This window comes from Prionailurus viverrinus, chromosome A2, assembly GCF_022837055.1.
Source record: "Prionailurus viverrinus isolate Anna chromosome A2, UM_Priviv_1.0, whole genome shotgun sequence".
Lineage (NCBI taxonomy): Eukaryota > Metazoa > Chordata > Mammalia > Carnivora > Felidae > Prionailurus > Prionailurus viverrinus.
The window spans coordinates 145,718,041-145,736,834 of NC_062562.1; the positions used below are offsets into that span (position 1 = coordinate 145,718,041).

The following is an 18,794-nucleotide window of genomic DNA, read 5'->3' on the forward strand; positions in this document are numbered from 1 at the left end:
CTGGACACCGATGCTGTAGCCACCCTGATCCCAGCTACTCACCCTTCTCCCTTGTCCTTCCGGTGTGCACCTCATCCCACCCCCTCTCCAGGGTGACCCAGGAGCCTACCTCCCCTGGTGTTTCAAGATCAGCCCCTTTGTCCCTCCTCAGCTGGGCACCTGGCAGCCTGCCCTCTGTCCTCCACCCACCCCCTTCAGCGGCTCTTCCCTCTCCCTACTCACCGTTCCTAGCAGAGCTGAGAAGGGTGTTGCCTTGCAGGGGAGCTGGCACCGGAGGCCTCGGCCTAGCCATCGAGGGCCCCTCAGAAGCCAAGATGTCCTGCAAGGACAACAAAGATGGTAGCTGTACCGTGGAGTACATCCCTTTCACCGCTGGAGACTACGACGTCAACATCACCTTTGGGGGGCGGCCCATCCCAGGTGTGCAGAGAGAGTGGGTGGCGGGGGAGGGTTGTGCAGGGAAGGCATCAGTGACAACGCGTGGCTGCTGAGGCCGTGGCCAAGAGGCAGGGCAGTGATTGTCGCTGATGGGACAACCCGTCGGTTCATTCCCACAGGCCCAGGGCTGGCGTCCCGGCCCTTTGCCTGGAGCGCCAGACCTCACGGGTTCAGTCACTCAGGCACAGTCCAGGCCACTCTCGCCAGCAGAGGAGAGCCTCTCTCTCGTGCCTTCTCGCGCTGTCTGCAAAGAACAGGGCTGAGCTGCTTGGGCAGGTCATGTCTTCTGTTATTGCAGAGCTTAGGCATGCTGAAATTGGACATTTTTTTTTTTCCACCGTAACTTTTCTAACTTCGTGGTCAAAAGTGCATTTTATTTTAAAAATAATCCATTTTTAGCATTTTATTAATTTAAGAAGGTCTTCTTCCAGGCCTGTGGCCCAGCACATAATAAGGTTTGCCCCACCTTAGTCTGCAGCCAAGTTTATTTGTCCCCGTTTATGAGCAAGTTCCTAAGCATTTGTACATGTTGGTCTGGCCTCTCTGAGGGTATTTCAGAGGCAGGGAAGGCAGGGAAGACCTCTCCCCTGCCTCCTCGGCGTCAGAGACCTTTCTGGGCAGGTGGGTAGGGGCTGATGTCCTTCTCCTTGCAGGGAGCCCGTTCCGGGTGCCGGTGAAGGATGTGGTGGACCCTGGGAAGGTGAAGTGCTCAGGGCCGGGGCTGGGGGCCGGTGTCAGGGCCCGGGTACCCCAGACCTTCACGGTGGACTGCAGCCAAGCCGGCCGGGCCCCACTGCAAGTGGCCGTGCTGGGCCCCACAGGTACCGAATGTCTGGGGCAGGGTGGAAGGAGGCGGGGCGGGGCACCAGGAGGCTTTGCTGACCCTCCCCCCTTGCTCAGGTGTAGCCGAGCCTGTAGAGGTGCGTGACAAGGGAGATGGCACCCACACCGTCCACTACACCCCAGCCACCGATGGGCCCTACACGGTAGCCGTCAAGTATGCCGACCAGGAGGTACCACGCAGGTGAGAAGCACTCTTGGGCTCCCATGCTGTGGCTGAGCGCTGGGGTGCTCCCACTGGGGCCACACCTGTGGCCACTGGCAGGGCCCTGGGGGTGCCCTCTCCCCACCGTTTTGGCCTCATCCGGTCTCCGGCTCAGCCACCCCCGCTGCTCTTCCTTGGGGCTCCCTGCCTGTCACCACACAGGCAGCACAGCCCCAGGGGCTCTCCTTGGGCCGGGCTTTCCCACCACGTAGCTACAAAATGAGTGCCTTGGGAGAAGGTGGCCTCCTGCACCCTCTTCTTTAAACCGACCACAGCATCTTCACTGGGAATGCAGGAATTCTTAGGGTCTGTCACGGGTACCCTCGAGTAATCCTCCCACAAAACTCAGGATGTGGTCTGCCCCCTCCTCCCCGCCCCAGAGTTCTCCCCCCAGACCCCCGGCCAACTGTCCATCCTTTCTGTCCCTCAAGCCCTTTCAAGATCAAGGTGCTTCCTGCCCATGATGCCAGCAAGGTGCGGGCCAGCGGCCCCGGCCTCAACGCCTCTGGCATCCCTGCCAGCCTGCCCGTGGAGTTCACCATCGATGCCCGGGATGCCGGTGAGGGTTTGCTCACCGTCCAGATCCTGGTGAGTCCATGTGTAGTACACTTCCCCGGTCAGGGTTTGGGTACAGGCAGGCCCTGACCTCTGCTTCTCCCCCAGGACCCGGAGGGAAAGCCCAAGAAAGCCAACATCCGAGACAACGGGGATGGCACGTACACTGTGTCCTACCTGCCAGACATGAGTGGCCGGTACACCATCACCATCAAGTATGGCGGCGACGAGATCCCCTACTCGCCCTTCCGCATCCACGCCCTGCCCACTGGGGATGCCAGCAAGTGTCTTGTCACAGGTAGGCACCCACCCCATGTCCTCTGCCCCTGCTCACCATCGAGCACCCCTCATTGCTCTTCCAGGTCCCTAGCCCAGTCCCCAGGGGACTGCTGGTCAGAGAGCCCACCTCTCCCACCTCCCCTGCCCCCACCCCTCCACCCCCTCTCACCAGCTACGTGGCCTCACACTCTTCTCTGTTTCCAGTGTCCATTGGAGGCCATGGCCTGGGTGAGTGCCCTTTTTCTTCTCTTCTCACTGTGGGCTGAGGTGGCAGGGGCAGCTGGGAATGGAGAGGGACTGAGCACAGCCCCCACAGACCTTCAACCTGGCTTGGCTCTTCTGGGTGGCAGGTGCCTGCTTGGGACCCCGCATCCAGATCGGGGAGGAGACAGTGATCACGGTGGATGCCAAGGCGGCAGGCAAAGGGAAGGTGACGTGCACGGTATCCACTCCGGATGGGGCGGAGCTCGACGTGGATGTGGTTGAGAACCACGATGGTACCTTTGACATCTACTATACAGCGCCCGAGCCGGGCAAGTACGTCATCACCATCCGCTTTGGAGGCGAGCACATCCCCAACAGCCCCTTCCACGTGCTGGTAAGTTCCAAGGCCCTGGACACTGGCTGGGGAGATGGGCCCTCTTAGCAGCAGCAAGGAATCACGAACCTGTCCGCACACCTGATAGATTCTGGGCCCAGAGTGTTCCAGAGTCAAGCCATTGATTTCCCACAGCCTCCCAACTTGGGAGTTGAGCACAGCCCGTTTTCTGGCCCCTCCAGTGGTTGGTCGGCTCTCTCTGGAGGAACTTGCCATGTTCTTCTCTGATCCTCAGGCCCACTGTCCCTATACATACCCCCAAGGTGGCCCTGCAGGACGATGAAGCCCTCTAGAGGGTAAAGCACTCAAATTATTCATACTGCCTCATGGGCAGCCTGAGATTTCAGATCTCTGGGCCATTCTCTGAGTCCGCTCTCACTCAAGCTGGCATGAACTGACCTACCGGGTAACAAGCCATGCTCTCCCGTGCCTTGTCTCCCAGGCGTGTGACCCCATGCCCCACGTGGAGGAGCCTCCCGATGTGCTGCAGCCGCACCGGCCCGGCCCCTACCCCACACACTGGGTACTGCCACCTCCCACACATCACCCTCCTCCTGCTCCTTCATTTCTTCCTTCTGATCCTCAGTGGCCAGGGTTGGGGCATGGTCTGGGGGCCATCTTGGGGAGCAGGCGGGAGTCAGGCTGGGCAGACACATCCCTGAGCTGAGCACGGCACCTCTTCTCTTGCAGCTGACACACCTCTCCTGCCACTCTGGTTTCACCATTAACCATCTTGTTCTTTCCTATCTCTGACTTCAATTGTGACTCAGGCCAAGCTCCCCAGGCCTTCCCCAGCCAATGACTGTTCCTCTCCCCTGCCCCAGGCCACAGAGGAGCCAGTGGTGCCTGTAGAGCCAATGGAGTCCATGCTTAGGCCCTTCAACCTGGTCATTCCCTTCACCGTGCAGAAAGGGGAACTCACAGGTACTGTCCGGGGGCCCCAAGGCAGGAGAGCTCAGAGTGGGGACTTCTTCCAGGCCAGAGGGGGGAAGTGAGCTACCCAGGGTTACACAGCAAGTTGGGCAGGGCTGCAATTCAGACTTGAGCCTTCCGTGTCCCAGTTTGGGCTTCATCTCACTGCTCCAGGCTACCTCATGGTGCCTGGGACAGCAGGGAAAGGGTGGGCTGTGGTAGGATAAACAGGGTCCCCTACATAACTGTGTTCCCTGGCAGGGGAGGTACGGATGCCCTCTGGGAAAACAGCCCGGCCCAACATCACCGACAATAAGGACGGAACCATCACGGTGAGGTACGCACCCACCGAGAAAGGCCTGCACCAGATGGGGATCAAGTATGACGGCAACCACATCCCTGGTAAGTTGGGGCCAGGCTGAGAGGAACCCACAGTGACTTGATTCTTGCCTGCCTTCTTCTGACAAATATTCACTCTGCACCTGCTGTGTGCAGACACAGCACACACCCCCAGGCCCTGGGGAGGCTGGTGTCTTGGTGGGAGGCAGGCTTCCATCAGACAGACCCCCACAGCAGACAGGGAAGCCACAGGAAGGCACTTGGGACCGTGCTGGGCTCAAGCAGCTCCCGTCTTCACTACTGACCCAGTCCCCTTTCTCTGTTTCCTTCAGGAAGCCCCCTGCAGTTTTATGTGGATGCCATCAATAGCCGCCACGTGAGTGCTTATGGGCCAGGCCTGAGCCATGGCATGGTCAACAAGCCGGCCACCTTCACCATTGTCACCAAGGATGCCGGGGAAGGTGAGGGGAGCTGTAGGCAGAGGGCTGGAGTAGGAGGCCAGATGCAGGGATGAGGGCAGGACCTCTGATCTCAGCCCCACCTCCCCCTACAGGGGGCCTGTCCCTGGCTGTGGAGGGCCCATCCAAGGCAGAGATCACCTGCAAGGACAACAAGGATGGCACCTGCACCGTATCCTACTTACCCACAGCGCCTGGAGACTACAGCATCATCGTGCGCTTTGATGACAAGCACATCCCGGGAAGCCCCTTCACGGCCAAGATCACAGGTGAGGTGGAAGTAGGCACACAGGCCTCCAGAATACGCCCCCAGCACACGATGGATGTGCAAGACCAGTGTGTTCAAGTAATCAAGGGTTGTTAGCGTAGGGGCCCCTCTGGGTGGAAGAGGGCATTTTTGTACAAATATCAGGAACATTCCATTCCCTGTAGCAGGTGAGAAATATCCACCCCTCAGGCTTTGAAATACATCATCTCAGTGTTTGGAGTAACTCTTAATGAAGTTAGGATACTGATAAACCTCCTTGATAGATTGGTAGGCCCAGAGAGGCTAAGCAACTTATTCAGAGCCACATAGCAAGTAAGGGATCCGTGCCGAGTGGTCTAGTGTTTTGGTTCCATGAAACTGTGTGACTTGCGATTAAAATACACAGATTAGGGATTTATCCCGTTTGGGCCGGAGGCATCCACAAGGCAGCTGGGGTAGGGGGCCCGTCTGGAAGCTTTGGCAGCTAACACGTGAATGAAGACCAGGCTCTCTTGGGCCTTCGGCCTCTCTGCCCCTTGGGTGGGCAGGTCTGTGGAGTCCAGCGGGGTCTGCCAGGAGGTCTCCTGAGCCCCATGAGAACACGCTACCTGGAGTCCTAACCGCCTGACATGTCAAACTCCCCCACCAGGCGATGACTCGATGAGGACATCACAGCTCAATGTGGGCACCTCCACGGATGTGTCACTGAAGATCACGGAGAGTGACCTGAGCCTGCTGACTGCCAGCATCCGCGCCCCCTCAGGCAACGAGGAGCCCTGCCTATTGAAGCGCCTGCCCAACAGGCACATTGGTGAGTGTGGGGCTGTGGGGAGGGGCCTCAGGAAGAGGAAGACCTGAAAGGAGCTGGGAAGGGGTGCTCTGCCAGGCCTTGGGCACTGTGCCTGACCACCCCCCTTTCCATAGGCATCTCCTTCACCCCGAAGGAGGTTGGGGAGCACGTGGTAAGCGTGCGCAAAAGTGGCAAGCATGTCACCAACAGCCCCTTCAAGATCCTGGTGGGGCCATCTGAGATCGGAGATGCCAGCAAGGTGCGGGTCTGGGGCAAGGGCCTGTCCGAGGGACACACCTTCCAGGTGGCGGAGTTCATCGTGGACACTCGCAACGCAGGTGCTTCTCGCCCCAGAAACCCCTTGTTTTGGCTGGTGCTTCCAACAAGGACTTGAACTTTCCTGCCCAGCAGCCCTTAGTCATCGCCTCCTCCCTGGACTTCCCGTTCTGGGGTCCATTTGAGGGAAAGTACATGTTCCGGGTCATTCCTCTTAAATGTTAAGAGAAAGTTCAGCTCTCTTAAGTTTCTGACTGTCCCTCACTCACTGGAACCCAAGAGGCCCACCTGGGGGAATTTTCCATACTGCCCATCCCGGACTGTCTGGTTCAGTGTCTGGCTTACCCCTCCTCCCACAGAGCCAGCTTTCATTGGTGGTTATACATGCTGGGTGCCTGGTCCAGACAGAGCCTGTAGTGGGGGGGGGGGGGGGCGGGAAGAGCAGGGTGGCAGGGCCTGAGGGACACGTGTCCTTTGCTTCCTGCCAGGTTACGGGGGCCTGGGGTTGAGTATTGAAGGCCCTAGCAAGGTGGACATCAACTGTGAGGACATGGAAGATGGCACATGCAAAGTCACCTACTGCCCCACTGAGCCTGGCACCTACATCATCAACATCAAATTTGCTGACAAGCACGTGCCTGGTAAGCTTTGGGCCACAGCTGGGCAGGGAGAGGCCGGGAGGCCGGTGTCTGAGCCATCCGCTCCCCCCGCCTCTCCCCCTCCAGGAAGCCCGTTCACTGTGAAGGTTACCGGTGAGGGTCGCATGAAGGAAAGCATCACGCGGCGGAGACAGGCACCTTCCATTGCCACCATTGGCAGCACCTGTGACCTCAATCTCAAGATCCCAGGTAGGAGCCAGGAAGAGCCTGGCAGGGCTCGGGGGAGGGCAGCGGGCCCAGAGCCTACCCCACGGGGCCCCGTCCTTCCGGCACACTCACCTCCACTGCTCCGTGCCCCACAGGGAACTGGTTCCAGATGGTGTCTGCCCAGGAGCGCCTGACGCGCACCTTCACACGCAGCAGCCACACATACACCCGCACAGAACGCACGGAGATCAGCAAGACGCGCGGCGGAGAGACCAAGCGTGAGGTGCGGGTAGAGGAGTCCACCCAGGTTGGTGGAGACCCCTTCCCCGCGGTCTTCGGGGACTTCTTGGGCCGGGAGCGCCTGGGCTCCTTTGGCAGCATCACCCGGCAGCAGGAGGGTAAGCAGGGCCGTGCTGGGCCAGGGTCCTCACAGGGAGGCTGGGCCTTCTGTCCCCTGGGACAGGATGGGGAGGGCACGGGCAACTGGCCAGGGTGTTCTGGGAAGGGGAGGGGTCTTACTGAGGGAGGGAGGGAAGGTCCAAGGCTGGGGGCAGCCCCAGCGTCAGCCTAACCATCCCACCTCCTGCAGGGGAGGCCAGTTCCCAGGACATGACTGCACAGGTGACCAGCCCATCGGGCAAGATGGAAGCCGCAGAGATTGTCGAGGGAGAAGACAGCGCGTACAGTGTGCGTTTTGTGCCCCAGGAAATGGGGCCCCATACAGTCACCGTCAAGTACCGCGGCCAGCACGTACCTGGCAGTCCCTTTCAGTTCACTGTGGGGCCGCTGGGTGAAGGTGGTGCCCACAAAGTGCGGGCTGGGGGCACAGGACTGGAGCGAGGTGTGGCCGGTGTGCCAGGTGAGGGGCAGGTGTCCAGGAGAGGGGGTGGGGGCAGGGCAGCTGGCAGGATGGGCAATCATGCTAAAGAACTGCCTCCGCCCTGCTTCCCTGTCCCCAGCTGAATTCAGCATTTGGACCCGAGAAGCTGGTGCTGGAGGCCTGTCTATTGCCGTGGAGGGTCCCAGCAAGGCGGAGATTTCATTTGAGGACCGAAAAGATGGCTCCTGTGGGGTCTCCTATGTTGTCCAGGAACCAGGTGGGTGTCCATGATGGAGATGGGAGCTGGGCCTGCCTGACCTTCCCGACTGGGTTTCTGCTCGCTGATCAGAGCAGAGAGATGGGCTACAGAACTCCCGCTTCACCTGGGCCCCTGCTCTTTCTCTACCCCATCTCCCTCTACCCCACGCCCCTGGGAGTGTGAGTCTGTCTCCAGACCTGAGCCCTGGCCCAAGGAGCCTGTCCTGACCAGCCTTCTGTCCCCAGGTGACTATGAGGTCTCCATCAAGTTCAATGATGAACACATACCAGATAGCCCTTTTGTGGTACCTGTGGCCTCCCTCTCAGATGATGCTCGCCGCCTCACTGTCACCAGCCTCCAGGTATGTGCCATGGGGTGGGGCCCCTCTGCCATCCTGAGAGATAGGCAGGAGGTGAAGGCAGGTCCATGTGTCCAGGGCTTAGCAGTGACCTTGGAAGAGACAGTCAGGCAGATGTCTCTCCCTCTTTCCCATCTTTCTTATTTGTATAGCAGGGGGCACCATGCCTCACCCCAGGATCATCTTCTCACACTCCCACCCCCAATTGGCCTCCTTGTGTTTCTTCAAGTCCTCCCCAGTGACTCACCTCCTCCAGGGAGCCTCCCCAGGGCAGTCTAGGCCGCACCCTTCCTCCTCTGGGCCTCTGGGCATTGACCTGCTTTATAGTGTTTGAATCTTATCTCTTTAGTCAGGACAGGATACATCATGTCATCCTCCACTGTGCCCAGCACAGCCAAGTGGGCCCACCTCCTAGCAGATGCCAAGGCCATAGGCCCAGCCCCTGCCTCCCCCTCCCCTCCCAAGGGAGCCTTGGTGAGAGCCTCCCTGAGCCGGGCCAGGCTGGGGTTGGGATCAGTGTCAGGCTGCAGACAGCAGTGCTCCAGACCCTCCCAGGATTCTGAGCACTGGCTGTGGCCTCTGCAGGAAACAGGGCTCAAGGTGAACCAGCCGGCGTCCTTTGCGGTGCAGCTGAATGGTGCTCGGGGTGTGATTGATGCAAGGGTGCACACGCCCTCGGGTGCGGTGGAGGAGTGCTACGTCTCTGAGCTGGACAGCGGTGAGCTGACCCTGGCCTTGCCCACCCATGCCAGGCCCTTCTGGGACGGGGAGGGGAAGAACAAAGGCTCACTCACCAATCCTCCGCCCCACAGACAAGCACACCATCCGCTTCATCCCCCACGAGAACGGCGTCCACTCCATTGATGTCAAGTTCAACGGTGCCCACATCCCTGGCAGTCCCTTCAAGATCCGCGTTGGGGAACAGAGCCAGGCTGGGGACCCAGGCTTGGTGTCAGCTTATGGTCCTGGACTTGAGGGAGGCACTACTGGTGAGTGCCTGGGGCTAGGGAGGAGGGTCCGACATTGGGGCACTCAGCTTCTGGTCCTGTACTGCCCTGTCCCAGAGGGCTGAGTCCTTGCAGAGGTCTGTTCTCGGAGCCTAGGGCCCAACCTACCACCTTGCTACCTCTGGTCCCTAGGCGTGTCATCAGAGTTCATTGTCAACACCCTGAATGCGGGCTCGGGGGCCTTGTCTGTCACCATCGATGGCCCCTCCAAGGTGCAGCTGGACTGTCGGGAGTGTCCTGAGGGCCATGTTGTCACTTACACTCCCATGGCTCCTGGCAACTACCTCATTGCCATCAAGTACGGTGGCCCCCAGCACATCGTGGGCAGCCCCTTCAAGGCCAAAGTCACAGGTGAGTGCCCGGGGTGGGGGACATCCCTCCAGCCCAGCCTGCAGCCCAACCCAGCTTGGATGACTCCAGCAGCCATTCATATTCAGTCATAGTCTGACCTAAAATCCACGGACAACGTACCAGGAATAAAGTGGGCCTGACCTTGCACGGCACACCATTCTGTGGAACCACGGAGAATCATTTTTGAAAATCAAGTCCTTCTTCTTTACTGTTGTCTGTCACGTGATTAATTTTTCCCTGCAGTGGCTCCCAAGCTTTAGCTTAACTTTCTTCGTATGTTTCTGGTTTCCTAAAACACAAAGCTCAGTAAACATTTAGCAAGCTTTCCTTTTGGAAGCAGTGTGAAGGATCAGTTGGATATATGTTCCTTTTTAAAGCAAGACTCTTAACCCTGGGACTTGAGTTCCCAGACCGTGCCAGGGCTGGAGCCATCAGAGGCCCAGGGTCTCAGGATGAGCCTTAGCTGTGCGCACGGCCGGGCTCACTAGGAATTCTGGGTGCCGCAGCGGGGAAGGGATGTGGCCCACAGGGCTGTTGGTGCTGGCTGAGGGCCTGCTGCCTCAGGAAGGCAGGCCTCTGACCCAGCTTGTGTTTACCCCACGCTGTCCCTCAGGTCCCCGGCTGTCTGGAGGCCACAGCCTTCATGAAACATCCACAGTTCTGGTGGAGACCGTGACCAAATCCTCCTCAAGCCGTGGCTCCAGCTACAGCTCCATCCCCAAGTTCTCCTCGGATGCCAGCAAGGTGGTGACACGGGGCCCTGGGCTGTCCCAGGCCTTTGTGGGCCAGAAGAACTCCTTCACCGTGGACTGCAGCAAAGCAGGCATGCCAAGGGAGGAGAGGGTGGTTTCCTAGAGTGGGCAAGTGCACAAGAACATGGCAGGTGGGGGGCACCGTGGGGCTGTGGGCCCCTGGTGTGAGCCAGCCCCTTCCGTCTCCCCCTCCAGGCACCAACATGATGATGGTGGGCGTGCATGGGCCCAAGACCCCCTGTGAGGAGGTGTACGTGAAGCACATGGGGAACCGGGTCTACAATGTCACCTACACCGTCAAGGAGAAAGGGGACTACATCCTCATTGTCAAGTGGGGCGACGAAAGTGTTCCCGGAAGCCCCTTCAAAGTCAACGTGCCCTGAATCCCTGAAGTGCCTCCCCCAGCCTCAGCCCCCACCTCCGGCCAATGCACTCACACACACACACACACACACACACACGTACCACACCTAGATGCACACGCACAGAATCAGATACCACAAACACCTGCCCTGGGGTGTGAAGTGAACGGCCTAGCCTCCCCACCCCGCCATGCCCCCAGGGGTTGGAGGGCTTTGTCTGTCTCAGGGCAGTGTTCCTCCCGTGAATGTGACACAAAGGTGGGCTGGGGGAGGGCTGAGGCCAGTGGGGAAGCATGTGTTTGGGGGTGTCTGCGTGTGTGAGAGAGGGCACCCTCAAACCGCACTGCCGGCCAGACCACCTTGCTGCTAAGGACTGTGTCTGGCCCCTCTGGTGGCCACGACCCCAGAGTGTTAAGGACTTGGAAAAGAAAGCACAATCGGAGGAGAAAACAGACCCAGAACCAGCAGCAGTGCTGGCACGTGGCCTGGCCCACAGCAATTTATATCTGCCCCAGCCAGGCTTCCTGGAGGACTGCTTTCTTTCTCCCTCTCTCTTTTTTTTTTTTTTTTTACGGTTGCACAGCTCTGCCCCATGGGGGGCCTTTTTTACACACTGCGAGGCCCAGCTTTCTGGGGAGACTTTTGCACATGTCACGCGGCTCTGCTGGGAGTCGCGTAAGTGGAAAACTCCAAATAAAGTTTGGCCTGTCGCAGAGGCTTGGCTGTTCTTGTGCATGTGCTTTCTATGGGTGGCCACCATGTATTTGGTAAGGCCTGGGATCTTGGTGAAATACCTGAAAGAACCAATGACTGGTTCTCAGACTCCTAGAGAGCTGGTGGGTGGGAGAGGGAGGTGAACACTGTGTTCTGGAAGACTGCCCTATGACTACTGGCAGGCTTCCCTTTAGCCTGACCTCAAAGACTCTCAACAAACTAGGTCCTTAAAACAGCACAGACTCCAACAGAAATGTTCCTCACCCAGCAGGCAGGCAGAATCCCACGCAAACCCTGGAACGTTTAATCCAGCTAAGTCCAGGGTCAGACCTGGACCTGCTCTGGCCCCACCAGCAGTTCGGACCTTGCTCAGGACCCCAACTTAAACCAGCCCCTAACTAGTCACCCTAGCCTGATCTCTTTCCTTACCTTCCTGGCCCACAAACTTCTGAACTCATCTCCTAGGCCCACCACCTCTTCAGTTAGCTCCCCTGGCCTCTTAACTAGTCTCCCTGGTCCACCAGCTTATCTGTTCTCCCCCACCTGCAAACCTCTGAACTAGTCTCCCTGGCCCTCGGGCCACTGACAAGTCTTGAGGGCCCCTGCCTCTTCCCTTAGCCTCCTCTCTGACCCACCAGCCTCTTCTCATAGCCTCCCCGGCCACCAGCTTCTTACCTGGTCTCCCAGGCCCACAGCCTCCTCCCTTAGCCTCCCTGGCCCACCAGCCTCTTAGTCTCCCTAACTGCCAGCCCCCTCACAAGTACCTTATTTGTAACTAGCCTTCTTGGCCCATCAGCATAGTCACTATTCTCCCTGGCCTACCAGCATCTTCACTAGCCTCCCTGGCCTGCAAACCTCTGAACTAGTCTCCCTGACCCATCAGCCTCTTAACCAGTCTCCATGGCCCACTGGCCTCTTCACTAGTATCTGTCCTACCAGCTCTTAGACTAGACTTTTTGGCCCATCAGCATCTAAACTAGTCTCTCTATCCCACCAGCCTCTTCACTTACCCACCAGGCTCTTCTCTTGGCCTCCCTGGCTACCACCTCTGAACTAGCCTTCTGGGCTCGACAGCCTCTTCCCTTAGACTCTCTGCTCTGCCAGCTTCTAAACTTAACTTCCCTGGGGCGCCTGGGTGGCGCAGTCGGTTAAGCGTCCGACTTCAGCCAGGTCACGATCTCGCGGTCCGGGAGTTCGAGCCCTGCGTCGGGCTCTGGGCTGATGGCTCGGAGCCTGGAGCCTGTTTCCGATTCTGTCTCCCTCTCTCTCTGCCCCTCCCCCGTTCATGCTCTGTCTCTCTCTGTCCCAAAAATAAATAAACGTTGGAAAAAAAAATTAAAAAAAAATAAATAAACTTAACTTCCCTGATTCACTGGCCTCTTAACTGGCCCCCCAGGTCCACCAGATTCTTCACTTGTCTCCATGGCCAAGCAATCTGTTCATTTACCCTCCCTGGCCCACCAGCCCCTTAACTAGTCTCCCTGTTCCACCAGTGCTTAACTAGTTTCCCTGGCCCATCAGCCTTTTACTAGCTTCCCTGGCCTAAAAGTCACTTCACTTGGCCTTTCTGGTCACCAACCTCTGAACTAGTCTTCCTGGCCCTACAGCCTTGTCACTTAGCCTTCCTGGCCCACTAATCTCCCTGGACCACTAGCCTCTTAACTAGTCTCACTGGCCTGCCAGCCCCTCCCCTTAGCCATCCCGGCCCACCCTGCACACCGCAGCCTGAGAGGCTCACATTATAGGAATCTGCCCCTCTCTGGCTTGAGGCCAGTCCACAGCTCCCTCCTGTTCCAGGGTAACATCTACTCTTCTACCAAGGCCTTTAAGGCCTCCAGATTCACACACCAGCTTCCCCAACCTGTTCATGCAAGAAGTCCTGAGTCAGTGTGCCCTCTCTCCACCACACCCTCCGCTTCAAACTCTCACAGCTTCTAGCTTCCTGGGCACCCATGAGGCAGTCCGGGCCAGTGCCTGGCAACACCCTTGCCTCTCCACTCTCCTCATCTTCCTGGCCCCCTCTCTGCCCCTCCTGGATCTGCCCCCCAGCTCCCAAACCATCTCAGGGGGACATCTATGCCTGTGTTATCACACTGATCTGTGACCTTGTGTCTACAGACCCTCTTCCCCAGGAGCCTGGGCTCCCTGACCCTGGAAGGTCTAATACAGACAGGTGTGACAAATGAGTAACTCAGTAGCTAGAGCAGGGCAAAGAAGCATTTCACTCAATTGATCCCTAACCTCTAGACCTGTCCTGGACATTTCAGCACACAGTGGTGGCCCAGCTCTGAACTACCCTCCTCGCCTCTCTACTCGGTAGCCTATGTGCCTCCTTGCTCCTTTTCAAGTTTCTTCTTTCCTTTCCTCCTCCTTGCTCTGAATCCTGCCCCCTTAAGGCCCCTCCAGGGCCTCTTTATTTTTTTTAAATTTCTTTCTTTCGAGAGAGCAAGTGAACGAGCATGCAGGAGGGGCAGAGAGAAAGGGGGAGAGAGAGAGAGAATCCTAAGCAGGCTCCGCACCACCAGTGCAGAGCCTGACATGGGGCTCTAACCCCACGTGGCTTTAGACCACGACTTGAGTGAGACACTTAACTGGCTGAGCCACCCAGGTGCCCCACCAGGGCCTCTCTTTATTGTATGTCTGACCTCCTCCCCGTGATATTTTTTTCACCCTCCCCTCCATCCTGCAGGGAGCTCCTTGAGAACAGAAATCATACTTTATCTTGCGTCCTCAGCCTCTTCAGGGCCACACGTGATAAACGCTGGTTGAATGATAAATGTACCCAGCTCCTCACTTCACCTGTTATAACCACTAAAGGCAGGATGCATTCTCTTAAGTACCCTGCCATCTGTGACCATTGTGGGCCAGTTCTGTGCCAGGCACTAAATCGGGTGGTTCTACACCCACCCTTCCTCATTCTCTGCCCTCCCTCCCCACTAACTCCAGATGTGAGCACTTTCCCAGATGGCCTGCTGGCCTCCTCAGCATCAGCTGCTTTCCGCCTGTGTGTCTACAGACAGCCAGCTGCTCTTCCCCAAGCACAGTATGGCCCTGGGTGCTGAACATTTAAGGGCTCTATCTCACTTAATCCCAACAGCCCTATCAGGTGGGCATGCTATTATCTGAAGAACTCAAGGCCTTGAAAATTTTGCTGATAAACCCAAAAATCATGCCTCTACATAGTGGGGCCAAGATTCAAACCAGGTGTGCCCAAATCCCAAGCCAATCATACAAATAACCACTAGATGAGACCATCTGGAGGTTCCAAGCACTCTAAACTCACAAACCACATGCTGAACACCAGGATGCCTGTTTGTTAAAATGGAGGAGGAAAGCTGGACCTTTCTCTTTCAGTCTGTATTTCACAGAGCTTACTCTCTCACGAATGTTACTGCCATCCACCCAGTGGCAATGGCCAGAAAGCCAGGGGTCACCTGGGTCTCTCACTCCCCAAACACATCCAACCTGAAAACCAGTTTTGCCCATTCTGTCTCTAAATAAATATCTCTTGACTCCATCTCCACATTCCCATTATCACAGCCTGAGTTCTGGCCACCATCATCTCTTACCACAGTGGTATCCTCCTGCAGTCTTGCCTCTGCACACAGCACCGGGACAGCTCTAGTTCTAGAACAACTGCCTCAGGACACCATCTTCCAGTGGCTTCAGGATAATTTGTCCTCAGGATAACTTCCAGATTCTTTAACTCTTCTTGAGGGCACTCGTGCTCTCTAGTCGCTAAGCCTTTGCATATGCTGTTCCTCTTACCTAGAACACTCTCTTGTCCTTATTTCTATCCCCAGCATCCTTCTGGCGACCTTCTTTGAGCACCCTTCCCCCACCCCTCTGTGGGTTAGTTACGCCTTCAGTGGATGCTTCCATGTACTTCTCATATTTTAGCATTAACCAACCGCTTTGTAACTGCCTGTTCACTTGACACCCTACCTCCCTAGTCAGTGTCACCATTAACTTGTTCAATCTTTTATCTACTAAACAAATATGTACTGGTCGGTAACTGTGTGCCATAGTTAAAGACTTACGTGCACGGTTCAGGCTCGGACCCTACCCTCGAGAACAGAAACTACGTGTTTTCTTCTGAGGTCTCAGGGTCTAACAGCGCTAGGTTCAACAGGTTTACTGAACGAGCGATGGCACGCGCCTGCGTGAGTCCGTGGTGCCGCACGTCCTTCTGGGACTGGTAGTCCCCAGGTTCCGGCCTCTCTTTACGGCGCAGGCGTATTCGGATTGAGGCCGTGTTTCTATTAATACGCATGTCCCGGAGGCGGAGTGGTGAACTGCGCATGTCTAAAGGGTGGAGGTGCAATTGAAAAGGCGGCGCACTGCGGGGGTGGGGCTTCGGGGACTTCAGGCCGTCTCTACTGAGCTCTACCTGTCTGCGAGAATGGCGGGTAGGGGGAAGCTAATTGCGGTGATCGGAGACGAGGACACAGTTACTGGCTTCCTCCTGGGCGGCATAGGGGAGCTTAACAAGAACCGCCACCCTAATTTCCTGGTGGTGGAGAAGGATACAACCATCAATGAGATCGAAGACACTTTCCGGTACGGTAGCCCGGGAGGCCTGAATGGGTCCCTCTGCTTCGGGTCGGAGCGAGGGGAATAGGTGGGGGCAGCTCGGAGACCCGGCAGTCGGGGCCTGAGAGGGGCTTCCAGACCCTGCCCTCGAGGGTCAAGGAAGTCGGTCCGGCCGCCCTTCCGGGGGAGGCCTCTGTGCCCCAAGTTCTCTTTCTGCACTCCGGGGGACCCGGGTTATGTCAGGTCCACGAGCTCATCCCTCATATGACTGTGTGTCAGGAAAGAAGGGGAACAGAGCTCGTGACAGGCGCCGCCCCTCGGCCCAACCGGCCCCTGGGACCTGCCTCAGCTCTTTTGGGAGTTGACCCCTAAAGGAACCACACACTGAGCGAACACCTAGGCAGTGGGGTCGGGCTTTCTTGTATTTTCATGCCCATCAGAGACTCACAATCATCCTGTAAGGTAGGGGTTATTATTCCCACGTACAAGTGGGAAAACTAAAGCTCAGAGAGGTTAAGGCACATTCCAAAGTCACACCATTTGGAAGAGAGGGAGTGGAGATTTGAACCCTAGGCCCAACTCTCTTAAGCCAGGTCCACACTCTTCAGTCTTGGAATTTCCCATTGTCCTGAGCATAGCCTGCAGAATATTAGGACTGTATCCTACTTTGTGCTAAGACCTTGCCTTTTTTTTTTTTTTTAATCAAAAGAAGAAAAACTTCATGTGCGTATGGCATGATCAGTACAGAGAATATAAGAATCTTTTCCCCTCCCCGACTTGCACTCTGTCTCTCTCCCTCTCAAAAATAAATGAAATTTTTTTTAAAAGGGGGGGTTTGTGCCTGGGTGGCTTAGTCAATTGAGCATCCGACTTCGGCTCAGGTCATGATCTCCCAGTTTGTGTGTTTGAGCCCCACGTGGAATTCTGTGCTGACAGTTCAGAGTCTGGAGCCTGCTTCAGATTTTGTGTTTCCCTTGCTCTCTGCCCTTCCCCGACTTGTTTGTTCTCTCTCTCTCTCTCTCTCTCTCTCCCTCCCTCCCTCCCTCCCTCCCTCCCTCCTTCTCAAAAATAAATAAAATTAAAAAAAACTTTTTTTAAAGAATCTTTTTAAAAAGCCACCAGAATAAGTGAATTTAGCAAAAAGACCTTGCATTTGAAGTCCTCATTTCCTGCCCTGGGTCAAGAGTGATAGCTTCATAGTGTGGATGTGGGCATGTCCCTTAACTCAGGAGGTGTCCTGGTGACTTGAAACGAGGATGCCAGCCCCCTGTGCTTTCTCACCCCTTCTCTAAGGCCCCTGTTGCCAAGTCTTAGGAACAAACCACTCTCCCCTGTTTTCCCCTAAACAGTCCAGCCTTGAGCTGCTGGCTGAGACTGGATCCTGCTGCCTGGGGATGATAGGCCCTGAACTGGCCTGATCTCTAAGCATTCTGGTAAAGTGACCCAAGTTGTCATAGGAGAAGGACAGATTTTACTCCAAGACCATTCCATGTTTCCATCCAAAGGGACCCAGAGATCAGTCATCAAGTCTAACTGGCCCTCGTGCCTGGCACAGGACAAGTGCTCAGCAAAAATAGTTTTATATATAGATATATATATATTTTTAATGTTTATTTATTTTGAGAGAGAGGGAGCTCATGCCAGTGTGTGAGCAGGGGAAGGAGGGAGGGAGACAGAGAGAGAGAGAGAGAATCCCAAGCAGGCCCTGCAGTGTCAGCACAGAGCACAACACAGGGCTCCATCCCACAAACTGTGAGATCATGACCTGAACTGAAACCGAGAATCGGTTGCTTAACTGACTAAGCTATCCAGGCGCCCCTGTCGTTTTTAATATATTAATGCCTGGGTGATTACAAGAAAGGAAGATCCCAGTGCTAGGTCCTCTCTGTGGGGAAAGGATGATTTTCCTCTTCCTATGTGGTATTCTTAGCTCATGCCAAACTTCAGCATAGACCTTAAGGCCTTTAGTGGTCTCATCAGCCCCTTTAAAGAAATTGTTTTCCTTTGAAAAGTTAAGGTATTTGTGTGGTTTGCAAATCAATATTTCAAAGGTATACATATTGAGAAGTCTCACTCCTACCCCCATCTATTTCCACTTCCTTACCTCCCTTCTCCACCCCTGAAAGCGCTTAATTCCTTATCTTCCTGCTTTTTTAAATGTACATACTAGGGACAGACATATATATTCTTATCCTCTCTCTTTTTCCCACAAACGCAGCGTACAGGTCACATCAGCCTGTGCCCTAATCTTCAGCACCAGCTCAGTTGGGAGCCTTCCAAGCAGGGGAGGTGGAAGTTACCCCTGACAGCCAGGGCCCCTAGATTTTGAGTGAAGTTGGTTCTGGTTAGAATGGAGAGAGTTCGGTCTAGCAACCTTTGCCCTTGGCCTCTGCACTCGCTGGGTCAAGCACATTTGCCTCCGCCGCCCAGCCTCACCACCTCGGAGGGGGCTCCCTTCTCATTTCTCCCAACAGGCAGTTTCTAAACCGGGATGACATCGGCATTATCCTCATCAACCAGTACATCGCAGAGATGGTGCGGCACGCGCTCGACGCCCACCAGCGCTCCATCCCAGCCGTCCTGGAGATCCCGTCCAAGGAGCACCCCTATGATGCCGCCAAGGACTCCATCCTGCGCCGGGCCCGGGGCATGTTCACAGCCGAAGACCTGCGCTAGGGCCCTCCCTACAGCCAGGCAGCTCCTCCCCAGGCTTGCCCTCAGTCCTTCTGTGAGTTTTGAGCCTCTGATTTCCAATTCCCGTGCCCCTGCCCACTCCATTAAGAGGCTAGTCTCTCCACCACCTCTTCCCTGTGCTGTTACATGGTGTCATTGTTGATGTTAAATTAAAGTAACGTTATTGTTTCTCTCCAAACTGAGGCTGGGTGCTAGAAAGGA

The 18,794-nt window shown here is 56.3% G+C and overlaps 2 protein-coding genes and 1 long non-coding RNA gene across 14 annotated transcripts in view; 2 read left to right on the forward strand and 1 right to left on the reverse strand.

The window, feature by feature from the left end:
• FLNC (filamin C) overlaps window positions 1-11,338 on the forward strand; it is a 27,277-nt gene extending 15,939 nt beyond the window's left edge. Inside the window, exons 24-48 of one of the 2 annotated variants that reach the window (XM_047849738.1) lie at window positions 260-420; window positions 1,092-1,259; window positions 1,339-1,462; window positions 1,915-2,071; window positions 2,147-2,336; window positions 2,522-2,545; window positions 2,668-2,915; window positions 3,358-3,438; window positions 3,740-3,839; window positions 4,089-4,229; window positions 4,499-4,627; window positions 4,720-4,893; window positions 5,521-5,682; window positions 5,796-5,999; window positions 6,426-6,578; window positions 6,663-6,785; window positions 6,899-7,141; window positions 7,333-7,602; window positions 7,703-7,840; window positions 8,068-8,183; window positions 8,766-8,898; window positions 8,993-9,169; window positions 9,320-9,538; window positions 10,152-10,361; window positions 10,486-11,338. In XM_047849738.1, the coding sequence (XP_047705694.1) occupies window positions 260-420; window positions 1,092-1,259; window positions 1,339-1,462; window positions 1,915-2,071; window positions 2,147-2,336; window positions 2,522-2,545; window positions 2,668-2,915; window positions 3,358-3,438; window positions 3,740-3,839; window positions 4,089-4,229; window positions 4,499-4,627; window positions 4,720-4,893; window positions 5,521-5,682; window positions 5,796-5,999; window positions 6,426-6,578; window positions 6,663-6,785; window positions 6,899-7,141; window positions 7,333-7,602; window positions 7,703-7,840; window positions 8,068-8,183; window positions 8,766-8,898; window positions 8,993-9,169; window positions 9,320-9,538; window positions 10,152-10,361; window positions 10,486-10,673 (4,033 nt within the window). In that variant the 3' untranslated portion in view covers window positions 10,674-11,338. The remainder of the gene's footprint in view (window positions 1-259; window positions 421-1,091; window positions 1,260-1,338; window positions 1,463-1,914; window positions 2,072-2,146; window positions 2,337-2,521; window positions 2,546-2,667; window positions 2,916-3,357; window positions 3,439-3,739; window positions 3,840-4,088; window positions 4,230-4,498; window positions 4,628-4,719; window positions 4,894-5,520; window positions 5,683-5,795; window positions 6,000-6,425; window positions 6,579-6,662; window positions 6,786-6,898; window positions 7,142-7,332; window positions 7,603-7,702; window positions 7,841-8,067; window positions 8,184-8,765; window positions 8,899-8,992; window positions 9,170-9,319; window positions 9,539-10,151; window positions 10,362-10,485) is intronic. The other variant, XM_047849739.1, reaches the window with a different exon arrangement.
• LOC125160622 (uncharacterized) overlaps window positions 1-15,606 on the reverse strand; it is a 15,920-nt gene extending 314 nt beyond the window's left edge. Inside the window, exons 1-6 of one of the 11 annotated variants that reach the window (XR_007150309.1) lie at window positions 15,407-15,606; window positions 8,975-10,389; window positions 8,428-8,496; window positions 4,810-8,272; window positions 2,487-2,941; window positions 223-2,306 (exon numbers count right to left, since the gene is read on the reverse strand). This is a non-coding gene — a long non-coding RNA (uncharacterized LOC125160622). The other 10 variants (XR_007150313.1, XR_007150311.1, XR_007150312.1 and 7 more) reach the window with 10 other exon arrangements.
• A 73-nt stretch (window positions 15,607-15,679) lies between these two features.
• ATP6V1F (ATPase H+ transporting V1 subunit F) lies at window positions 15,680-18,771 on the forward strand. The gene is made up of 2 exons (XM_047849753.1): window positions 15,680-15,926; window positions 18,374-18,771. Exons 1-2 carry the CDS (start codon window positions 15,769-15,771, stop codon window positions 18,573-18,575), a joined length of 360 nt encoding a protein of 119 aa, XP_047705709.1. The 5' UTR covers window positions 15,680-15,768; the 3' UTR covers window positions 18,576-18,771.
• The last annotated feature ends 23 nt before the right edge of the window (window positions 18,772-18,794 follow it).

Coding starts and splice junctions, on each gene's coding strand:
- ATP6V1F (XM_047849753.1), top strand. CDS start 15,769: ATGGCGGGTAGGGGGAAGCTAATTGCGGTGATCGGAGACGAGGACACA. Junction 15,927..18,373: donor GAGATCGAAGACACTTTCCG/GTACGGTAGCCC, acceptor TTCTCCCAACAG/GCAGTTTCTAAACCGGGATG.